The sequence below is a fragment of the Diabrotica virgifera genome, chromosome 4 (assembly GCF_917563875.1).
Source record: "Diabrotica virgifera virgifera chromosome 4, PGI_DIABVI_V3a".
NCBI lineage: Eukaryota > Metazoa > Arthropoda > Insecta > Coleoptera > Chrysomelidae > Diabrotica > Diabrotica virgifera.
Genome location: NC_065446.1, coordinates 176112822 through 176125259, shown reverse-complemented (window position 1 = coordinate 176125259; position 12438 = coordinate 176112822). Strand labels below are relative to the sequence as shown.

The 12438-nt window shown below is 34.9% G+C and overlaps 1 protein-coding gene across 4 annotated transcripts in view; it reads left to right on the top strand.

The window, feature by feature from the left end:
- LOC114342489 (putative fatty acyl-CoA reductase CG5065) overlaps nucleotides 1–12438 on the top strand; it is a 269687-nt gene that overhangs the window by 171895 nt on the left and 85354 nt on the right. For all 4 annotated transcript variants that reach the window (XM_050648568.1, XM_050648570.1, XM_050648569.1 and 1 more), the window contains exon 6: nucleotides 360–468. In XM_050648568.1, coding sequence (XP_050504525.1) covers nucleotides 360–468 — 109 coding nt within the window. The remainder of the gene's footprint in view (nucleotides 1–359; nucleotides 469–12438) is intronic.

Below are 12438 nucleotides of genomic sequence, written 5' to 3'. Positions count from 1 at the left end.
TTGTTTTTTTATAAGCTTCAATTTTAATAAGAATGATTTTTTACCGAAAATTCGCAATTTTCGAGTTAATTATGAAGAACTATTGAAAAACGTGTTTTTTGGAATCTTCAATTGCGAATAACTCAGAAATTATTAAGTCAATGAAAAAATTTTATTCTACATTTTCATCATAAAATTTAATTCTCTATCGATTCCCGGTGTCATTGTGAAATTTTTAAATTTCCACTCCAGAGGGTTGCATTCACCCCCCGGGGTGGAAGCATACATTGGCACCAAGTCAGGTTTGTTATTTGCATAATTTTTGAGCTACTGTAATAAACTTCTTGTTTAAAATCACTAAGAAATATTTTGTTCTTCAGGTCTCGTAAGAGTAGGTTTTGGAAAACCAGATACCATAACAGATTACATACCGGCCGACTACGTTATAAAAGGAATGGTATTGGCAACCGCATCACAGGGAATAACAAAGTATGTATAATACACCACTAATCCACTCGTAATTCTTAATTAATTCTAAATTAATCTATTTTTTAAATTATACTATAATTATTAATCGTACTTATAATATATGTATTACTATAATGATTAAAAAATAGATTTTTGGAAAGAAATTGGTTTTCAAAAATTGTTTTAAAAAATTAGACTGTTTATTAATTATTAAATTTATAAACAAGTTGCATATGTGTCATGTACATAGAAATTACATACAGCGTGTGTCAGCCAAATGGAATAAATTCAATAGTTCAAATACTAATTGTTTTTTTGAAAAATGCTTAAGCCGGTCGATTAGTATTTCAAATGGAAATTTTTTTCATACAATAATCATGTATACAGGGTGTATTGGGATTCACAGCATCTGTTAGTAAGCATCTTATTAAGAGTAAGACAATTTCTTTTAATATTTAAATGTCCTTGGTAAACAAATACGCTTTGTTTTGTATAGACTTGATTGACCCAGATTACTACACAAGTGTATCAGTCATCGATATTGCAAGCGTCAGCTTTCCAGTGTCACATAATATTATTCTTTATTTATAATCAAGCTGATTTGGCATTTATAATACAAACACTTTCACTTTTATATAATATACAAAACATAGACAGGGAATTCCACATTCTACATTCTAAATTCATTGCATAAAGATTCATCATTGATATTTGAGACCCCAGAGGGGTGAACATACATTAGCCACCAACTCTTTACCGTAGTTACTCCGACTTGTGAATAAATGAATATACCGTAAGTAGTGTTTACTTCATCAACGCCTATATAGTAGGGGGTAACGAACCCCCAACTATCTGAGATGGTCCAGATAAGGAGGAACCACCATATGGCGATCCAAGACCAGGGAAGAACACAGGACTGGTAAACGGGACGAGTATGGAAATGGAAAAACGTCTATGGCTGAGGATCTTGCACCTCAAGGGCGAATATAAGGGGGGGGCCCCTCCCGAAATAAAAATAAATAAATGAAAAATGGTTGATGAAGTTAAAAAATACAAGTTAACACAAAATATTGAAGTGGATGGAGATTGATTGATTTTATGGAGATTGATATATACTGTTTGTTGTGCATGCTGGCTGTTCGGAAGGATTTATCCCACCCCAATAACCCCGGTTATTGGCCCCCCGCCCCAAAATATTTTCCTATATCCGCCACTGTTGCACCTCGACCACCCTAGAAAACAGTGTGGTATGTAGAAAAGGATGGAGACATCAGGCCTGACATGGAGCTTAATGGAACATGGTATGGAGATGAACATTATACGAAAATTGACAATGGTATGGGACGTGCAGCGCGAACTTTTGGTGATACGAACATTGACGTTTAAAAGTGGTAAGTCCATATTGTTTATCCTTATGGTATTTACATGATATAGTAGTAATTCGTATAATATAAACAATAATGATAATATGACATTAATTTAAGTTATACATAATCTAATTTTTACCTATTTTTATCGACTTAACCTATTTTTAATTACCTTTATTGCTATTACCGGGAATTTTTTTTACAAATATTATGGCTATTTATAGGACGTATTGATCCATTTTACATTTTTACATGATTTTTCTTACACATATATTTACTATTTTACACTATGATCATTTTTATCGACTTCTATCGAACTGATTTTTATAATGATGCATAATGATTGATATAATAATTTCCATTGCAATTTACTACTTTTTGACATATTTTATATATATATATATATATATATATATTATATCTCGTAAGACTATCGAATTTATGCGTTCGTTACGAAGTACAGGAATAAGGATAGAAAAATTATGAATAAATGAGTAGCAACAAAGTTACTTGGGAAGACTTCGTCAAAATAGTTGAGGAGATTACGCAAGAAGTAATAAGACAAAGCAGAAGGGTCTTGAAGAAGAAAGTACCCAAATCTAAGGATATACAAGAAGAAGTAACGACACAGTTAATTAAATTGTATAACAAGTTCACACACTTAACGAAGAAAAATTGGGAAGCGCTATCGGACAAACAAAGAGAAGCGTGCAACAAATATTTTGGAAGAATCAGAGACAAAGTTAGACGCTCATTTCAAGCTGTAAACTTAAGAACAGTAGTTCCAAGTTCAATACATCAGCCAATCGACAAGGAAATAGAGGAAGAACAAAGCGACGAAGAAGTAGAAGAGGAAAAAGTGACGAGGAGATAGAGGAAAAAATTAACGAGGAAATTAACAATAGAAGAGGAAAAAGGCGACATAAAACAAGATACAAAAATATTAAACATGGCTCTGACAATCAACGAATTTTTGAATATTGCAAGCAAGGTATTGCCCAACGACTTTGATGGAAGCGCAGGTAAACTACAACCATTTTTAGACGCATTAGAACTACTTGGAAAAATAGCAGGACATGAAGAAACAGCGATAATATTAATAAAGACAAGATTGACCAATAAGGCTAGAAACCTAATAACCACGGAAGATACGATTCCACGTATAGCCGAGGCACTGAAGAAAGAACTAAGAGGCGATAATCCGAAGACTGTAATAGCCAAGTTAGCCAAGAAAAGGCAAGGGCATCGAGATGCAGCAGTGTACGCATCTGAAGTAGAAGAATTAGCAGAACAGTTAAAAGTTGCATACATAGCGGAAGGAATAATGTTGGAATTAGCGAAGAAATATACGACGGAAACAGTGGTAGCAACAATGAAATGAAACGTTAATGCAGATAAAGCTAAGCTAATACTAGAGGCAGGTAACTTCACAACACCGCAGGAAGTAGTATGTAAATTTTTATCGATCGACACGACAGAAGAGAACGCACAGGGAAGAGTCTTAAATTATAGGACAAATTATGAAAATAGGACAGGACAGCAACAATACAGAAGAGGATACCATAACAAATACGATAGAGGGAGAAGAAATAACTTCGGACAACGGAACGAAGGAGAAGAAACGGAAAACCAACGGAACTACAGTCGAACCCGCTTATTGGAATAGCCTTCGTGCCAAGCAAAAATATTCCTATAACCGGGATATTCTAATACCCGATCATTGATGGCTGGTATAAATAAGTGTACCTACTGAATAGACCTACATAATAATAGTACATACTATGTATGTACCTACATTTACATTATATTTATATAGTTTTAGGGCCTTTTATGTCAATGATACAGCAGTGTAACTTATTTTATTAGAAAACCAAATTACATTTTCTGTGCATAAATCCATTAATAGGCATGAAATATGTGCAATATGTAAACATGTATATATTATCTTATTTAAAATGCATACGCCAAAATTACTTCTCATTTTTTTTTAATCTTTAAGTTAAACAAATTAAAAAAAAATACATTGAATTGGCCCTCCAGAAATCTTATAATATTACTGTTTAAACCCTAGCTTAACTATAAAAACATTGTCCAGTGCGACGCTTAGCAACGTGAGTTGATTAAAAGTTGTAAGAAGATACAGACGTATTTTTTTATTGCTCTGCGAAAGTATTACTCCAATTAAGTATTCATTTTACAATCGAAAGTTAACAACAAAAAGTCTAATTATAAATCAAATTCAATTACAAACGGTTAGGACTTGCCAAATTGGATGGAATATCCACAAAATCGAAAAAATCTTTATCTTTTGCCTCATCTTTCGCTTTAATATTGAGTTGGGTGGTTTCATTGTTTTGTTCTAAATCTTCAGTATCTTCGAAAACCGATAAATTATCGTCAAACGAAACAGCTCTTAAAAATATCCGTCCTTTTTTTTTTGTCGAATTCTGTGTTTTGATGAATTGGCACATTGGCAGGCAAAAAACGGATTGTTAAAATATTCAAACTCATGTCGGGTTTATGAATGGACAGGGCGGTTATCAATAAAAGAGAACATTTCTATTCTTGTCTGCCATTGTATTGTCGAAGTCAATAAACCATTAACCAATAAAATTTATAACCGCAACGAGGTAGGTCGCAATATAAATTTTTACAAGTTTTGTGAGACAAGTAAAAGTAGGTATTTTATGGCCTGTTGTATTTCGTAAAAAGGTCCAACTGGTGCGTAATAAAGTATTTATTATCTGAAAAATATAATAACCCAGACATAATTTTAATTTTTTTGGAAAATATGAATAAAAAGTTGTTCGTCCACTTGAATAATATTCGATTAAGCGATATTAATTAATTAAAACGTCTTCCTATAAGTGGATAAATTTATTAAGGAGTAAATAGAAACGTTTCGGGACCTCAAATTTCTATTCCTTAAACCGGGATATTCCTATAACCGGTACTCTAATAAGCGGGTTCGACTGTATTCGAACAGAGGATATAGACAATTTAACAACCAAACGTACAGAGGAAACTAGAGAGGAGGACGTAACAGAAACGTAAGTCTACTGGAGTTAGAGAACAGCCAAGAGGAACCAGAAAACCCGCAGTTGGGGTTTTGAATGAACGAAACATTGGGGATACACAGTCAGAAGTGGAATATAATATTTACAACTTCGACTTAAACCTAACGAATTTTGTACGAATGAAAACAGGAATCCTAGAACATACAAATACATTTATCATAGACACAGGAGCTGATATTTCAATACTGAAATGTTCACAAGATTTTATGAAGGAACATGTGAGACCAAACACAAAGGCGAAAATAAAAGGAGTAACTAAAGGAGAATTACAAACAATGGGAGAAGTTGAAACAACACTAGAAGTAAAATGATCTCGATTTGAGCATATCTTTCAATTAGTTGAACCTAACTTTCCCATTCCAACCGACGGAATCATTGGGAGAGACTTTATTTCAAACTTTCAATGCATACTGGACTACTCTAACCTTAAAATGCACATTAAAGAGGACAATGATTGTTACATTAGTACGAACATTTTGGACAATATAGATAATGACACGATAATAACACCGCCTAGATGTGAAATTTACAGAGTCGTAAAAAATTTTCAAACGCTGAAGAACGACAGGATAGTGGAACAGCAGGAAATACAACCAGGAATATTCATAGCGAGAGCAATTATTTCAAGTAATAATCCATACATCAAAATTTTGAACACAACCTACGAAACAGTAAAAGTACAGACAAACGCAATCAAAACATTAGACATTAAATTATTCAACATATTATATAGACTGATCAACGACAGCAAGGATAGGAAAAAAGAATTACGGGAATTATTGCAGTTAGACATTCTAGAATACATACGCGATAAATTAGTATCTTTATGCGAAGATTATTCAGATATATTCGCCCTAAGGCATGACATGCTAACATGTAACAACTTCTACGAACAGAAACTGAGAGTTAAAGACCAAACTCCGGTATATATTAAAAACTATAGGACACCTCATGCACAAACAGAGGAATTAAACCGACAAGTACAAAAACTAAGAGACCAAAGAATAATAGAACCGTCCACATCAGAATACAACAGCCCAGTAGTGCTGGTACCGAAAAAAGCTATAGATGGAAATAAACCATGGAGATTATGCATAGACTTTAGACAACTGAACAAGAAAATAGTCACAGATAAATTTCCTTTACCAAGAATAGACTCGATATTAGATCAACTAGGAAGAGCAAAATGGTTTTCAGTTATAGACTTAATGTCAGGTTTTCACCAAATACCATTAGAAAAATCATCGAGAAAATACATATCGTTTAGCACGGAAAATGGAGCATTTCAATTTACCAGATTACCTTTTGGATTAAACGTAAGCCCAAATAGCTTTTCAAGGATGATGTCAACAGCGTTTTCAGGATTAACACCAGACCAATTTCTTTACATGGACGATATAGTAGTAATAGGAATAGCTGAAAAACATCACCTAGATAACCTGAAAAGACATTCGAGACATGTCGAAAATTCAATTTGAAACTTAACCCAGGAAAATGTCAATTTTTTAGAAGAGAAGTAACATATTTAGGACATGATCTTTCTCAGGAAGGAGTATCACCAGACAAAGCGAAATATGCAACGATTGAACAATACCCGACACCTAAGACAGCAGAAGAAACAAAAAGATTCGTAGCATTTTGTAACTATTATAGACGTTTTATTCAAAATTTTGCTGAAATATGCAGGCCCCTTAACAGATTATCGAGAAAAGGAGTAGAATTTTTTTGGTCAGAGGAATGTGAAAAAGCATTCAATAAGCTTAAATCATCTCTGATGAAGCCACCGATCCTAAAATATCCAGATTTCAATAAACAATTCATCCTAACAACAGACGCATCCAACGAGAGTTGTTCAGCAATTTTAAGTCAAGATTATAACGGAATAGACCTACCACAATAGCATACGCATCAAGAAGTTTCAATAAAGGAGAATGTAATAAACCTATAATCATTAAGGAATTACTAGCGATTCATTGGGGAATTAATCATTTCAAATGTTATTTATATGGAGCACCAACATTTTTAGTAAAAACGGATCTTAAACCACTAACGCATTTATTTTCAATGAAGGAACCAACCTCAAAACTTACAAGGATCAGATTAGATTTAGAGGAATACGATTTCGAAATAGAGTATATAACAGGGAAAAATAACTACGCAGGTAGTCTTTCAAGAATAACATTGCATCAACTAAAGAACTTATACATAGACAACAATCATATACTAGCTATAACACGAGCTCAAGCAAGAGAAAAGGAGAAAGAATCAAGGAAAACGAAGACAGAAAGTGAACTCGCACTACAGCCAGAAGCCACCGAACAGACAGTAAGAAAGGTACTAAATAATTTAGAGGCGTATAGACTACCAATTTTGTCTTTTGGAGCAGAACTAATCTCACCAAGACTGAGCATTAGGGTCAAAAACAAAATAAAATGCAGCAAGAGCATAGCCACAGGATTCGATCATTTCGATTTAAACCAAACGTTGGCACAGCTTGATAAGCTAGCGGTAGAGAAAAACGGTAAAGTAAAAATATACGTAAACGATATTATTTTTAAATTGTGCACAATAGATGAATTTATTAAACAAGGTAACAAAATATTGAAGAATGTAGAAATATACATATGTGAAGTACCAGATACAATAGAAGATGACAAAGAAAAACACAGATTAATACGTCGCCTTAGTACTATAACTTGATAACTCCAAAATTGACGTTTTTGAGATAACTAGTTCACACGATGTATTTTATTTGCCTCCATATTGTGTAAAAACTTGATAGCTCACTTCAAACGGGTTAGGTATTTATTTATGATTGACGAAAGTTGATAAAACTCAAATGCCACTAATATTCAGTGCTAAAACTTGACAAGATAAGTTATCAAGCTATTATTTAATCAAAATAATCGTGAATACGACATACACTGAATGCTATAACTAGATAACTCGAGTTATCTAGTTTTAGCACGGGTTTCTCTGAAACCATTGAACTTACCACATAATTGCTATGTGTTTATTCGGTTCATTTTAATGCAAAAATTCGAGAATTGTTAGCAGATCTGGCAACCTCCATGGCAGAGGGCTAATTTTCAACAAAATAATGTTTAAAATATTAGTTGTGTTAAAAAGTTCACTTATATGCGACTTAGCACAACATGCGACATTACCAAACGTTAACATTATGGTAGTGCTAAAAGTTGATAACTTTAATTTTTCATGTTTTTTTCCATATTGGAAAACAAATTTACACCATATTTCTAAATAGATCAGTTGCCAAAAAGTTAAGGAACAGTATTTTAGAGCCGCAGAGTGAATTCCGTATTTACCAACATCATGGTAGCAGCACAAATATCCTTAAAATCTTTAAACTCGTTTATCTCAAAACTACTAATTTCGAGTTATCAAGTTATAGTATTAAGGCGACGAATAGAAGAATATCATAATCACCCGATGTTTGGAGGACACGTAGGAAATAATAGACTAATAAAGAAGCTAAAAGCAAGATTCAGATGGAAAATTTTGGAAAAAGACGTAAGAAAATACGTTAAACAATGTCATAAATGTCAAATTAACAAACCGAAAAGAACACATGTCGAAGAATTCGTGATATCGGACACTTCTTCCAAACTATGGGACATAGTATACATAGATACGATAGGTCCATTCACTAAAAGTAACGAAGGTAATAGATACTGTATAACAATTTTATGTGAACTCACGAAATACGCGGTCAGTATACCCGTGTGCAATAAAGAAGCTTAGACAATAGACCCAGGAATTTTTGATCATTTCATACCAACATACGGACTCATGAAGCAAATAAGAACAGACCAAGGCACAGAATATAAGAATGAAATAATGCAGGAACTAACAAAGCTACTAAAAATAGAGCACAACTTTTCAACGGCGTACCATCCACAGTCCATTGGAAGTTGCGAAAAACTGCACAGAACATTAAACGAGTACGTAAAAGCATTCATAGACGAAGACAGAGAAAATTGGGACGTGTGTTGCAGAATATTCACATACTGCTACAATACAACCAATAACGCGTATCATGTCTACACACCGTTTGAACTGCTATATGGCAGGAAGGTTAACCTACCGGAAGACCTTACACAAGAGATTCAACCATGTTACAATATAGATGCCTACTACAATGATGAGTTACGCTACAAACTACAAAGCGCACACGAGAGAGCTAGAACCTTCTTACTAAAGCACAAAAAAGAGCGACAAGAAAAGAATAAGCTCAAAGCAACACCACAACACTTTAAAATAGGAGACCTAGTCCTGGTAAAAAGGGAAGAGAATGGTAAGTTTGATAGTCTTTATGTAGGCCCCTTTATGTAGTGTTTACTTCATCAACCCCTATAGTAGGGGGTAACCAACCCCCAACTATCTGAGATGGCCCAAATAAGGAGGAACCACCATAAGGGTGTCCCAATTTAGAGATATGATGTCACCGTTGATTTTCTTAAAAGGTAACACTATCATTTTGATAGCTATTTTGATAGGGTGTGTAAAGATATACATAAATGAAAAATATCAAATTTTTATTCCTTACCGTTTACAAGATAATAAAAAATAACAAAGTTGTTTGATTCACGATTAGTTTACCGTGAATATACGATGCTATTAAAATATTACTTTAGCAAATTAAAGAATATTCGACGACACTTTTTGATAGAACTCTTTATTGATTGCTATACGTCTTTACAGATCAAAGTTTTGTTCGCTACTACCTACTAAAATTAGAAAAAAGCGCTCGCCCAGAAATCCCGTGTGGTAGGGAAAGCAAAAATGTCTTTATCTCTTCTACAAAATTTCACTTTGGAAAAAACGTAATTAACAAATCGTCATCATTGTCCTTCCAAGAAGCAGCAACATAGCTTGCCTCGCACAAACTTTCCAAATACCTAACTTTATAAAGAGAATCAGGAATACAATTGACAAATATTACCCAGAACTATGGGTAAGAATGAATGTATTTTAATCTATTAAGTGATTTCTGGAAAATAATTTACCCAAGCTTTAGGAATGTTCTGATATACATCTACATGTAAAATAAAATTGAAACAAAAATTAACTAAACCATAAGGAGACGGAACATGCCGGCCGCCTTGAACTAATAAAGTTCAAATGAGGTCGTCGGTTGACGTCGATAATCTAGTTGATCGGAAGTGGACACAACTTCTTCACGCAGCGGTTGTACTCTCCAGTTTTGGTTTTCAGAGTTATCACTCTGACAATGCCGTCCTCTTCAGGGTGCACCGACGTGATGCGTCCAACGGCCCATTGCAACGGGGGTAAATTGTCTTCAAGAATTAACACTAAAGCATCCACCATTATTCCATTATCAGAAGCATTAACGTTATTGCTGCTGATCAATTGATGAAGATATTCTTTATACCATCGCTTCCAGAAGTGCTGCTTCAATTGCTGGACATGCTGCCAGGCTGATAGTTTATTTGATGACATATCCAAAAAGTCAGTCTCAGGATAGCTTGTCATCGGACCACCAATTAAAAAATGTCCAGGGGTAAGGGGAAGAAGGTCATTTGGGTTAGACGACATAGGAGAAATAGGACGAGAATTTAATATCACCTCTATTTCAATAAGATAAGTTTCTAATTGCTCGTATGTTAACAAAGTATCCCCTACAGTCCGAATTAAATGATTCTTGAAGGACTTAACCGCGGCTTCCCAAATTACTCCAAAGTGGGAAGATTTGGGCGGTATAAAATGCCAAGCGAACCTTTCAACCTCCGAATATCTTTTAATGGCATTTTGATAACCTGACGAGTTAAATAATTCGTGCAGCTCGCGACTTGCCCCCACGAAATTGGTAGCGTTATCGGAATATACTTCTGCACATTTTCCTTGTCTAGAACAAAAACGACGAAAGCTGGCTAAAAAGGCTTCGGTAGTCAAGTCGCTTACTAGTTCTAAATGAATGGCCCGTGTAGACATGCATACATACACGGCGACGTATACCTTTAATCGTCTACGATTGCGGAACCTTTTCTCCTTGATAAACAAAGGACCGCAATAGTCAACTCCAGTTTTAAGAAAAGGTCGAGAAGGAGTTACCCGGTATTCGGGAAGGATACTCATTTTATGATTAGCCGGACGAGATTTTACGCGAAAACAAGGGATGCATCGTTGTAAAATTTTTCGAGTTACATTACGTCCGTCTAACGGCCAATAAATTTGGAGCACGGAGTACAAGGTAGCTTGGGGACCAGCATGTTTTAATTTTACGTGCTCTTCACGTATAATTAATCGAGTAATGTAGTGATGAGCTGGCAGCAAAATTGGATGTTTTTGAGACTCAGATAACGAGGACCGATCAAGTCTACCACCAACTCTTAAGATTCCGTTATTATCTAGGAATGGATTCAAAGGCACCAATTTACCGGTACCAATAACGAAATCTTTGTTTTTTAAAGAATTAATTTCTTTTGAAAATTCCGCGAATTGCGTCATATTAATTATTAAAGATTGCGAATCAACCAACTCTTGAGCATTTAGCTCGCTTAAATTGCGCTTATCTTTTCCCTTCAACCTTGCGTTAAGAATAAATCGACGAACATAGGCAATCACGCGAAATAGTTTATGCATTGAGCTGTATTTTTCTAAAATATTAATATTATTCAACAAAACTTGCATACAATTTATTGATTGAGGCCTTACCAATTTTAATTCGGGAATTTCGATCGAATCCAAGATTCCTTTCGGTCACGAAGACTGGATTCGCGATAACCAAGACGGACCGATTTGCCAAATATTATTTTCTAAAAATTCTGAGGGAAGCTGACCGCGCGATAAACAATCGGCTGGGTTGTCCAACGAGGAAACGTGCTGCCAATGACACCGACTAGTCAGGCTTTGTATTTCCGCAACCCGGTTGGCGACAAATGTGCGAAGAAGATACGACTGGGTATTAATCCAGTGAAGAGTGATTGTTGAGTCCGACCAAAAATACGTACCGCTGATCTCCAGCAAAAGAGAATGCTGAAACGTCGCATAGAGCCGAGCTAGAAGTAGAGCGCCGCATAACTCTATTACGCGGTAATAATAACGCGGTAATGATATTGAACTGAGGGGTGCTACGCGAGATTTTGCACAAATTAATCGCACAAAAATATTTCCCTCTAGCATCACAAAATTTTCGCTAGCATCACAAAATCCATGAATTTGGATACCAACGGGATTTGGTATTGTAATACACCGAGAAAAATTTAAATTTTCGATTGAGCTTGAAATGACAACCACAAATCGTAAATTTCGAGCGGAAGTGACATCCCAGGTTACTCCCGATTTCCAGCACATTTGCATAATTATTTTTGCGTATACGATAATTGGGCCCAACAATCCCAGCGGATCAAACAATTTTGCGATTTGCGACAAAATAGAGCGTTTCGTTACAGTTTCGATACCTGAAATGCCCGAGCTATAAAATAGAATATCTTCGCGAGAATTCCATTGAATTCCTAATGCCTTGACGGTGGCATCAGGATCTAGAGACATGTGAGTACTCTCAG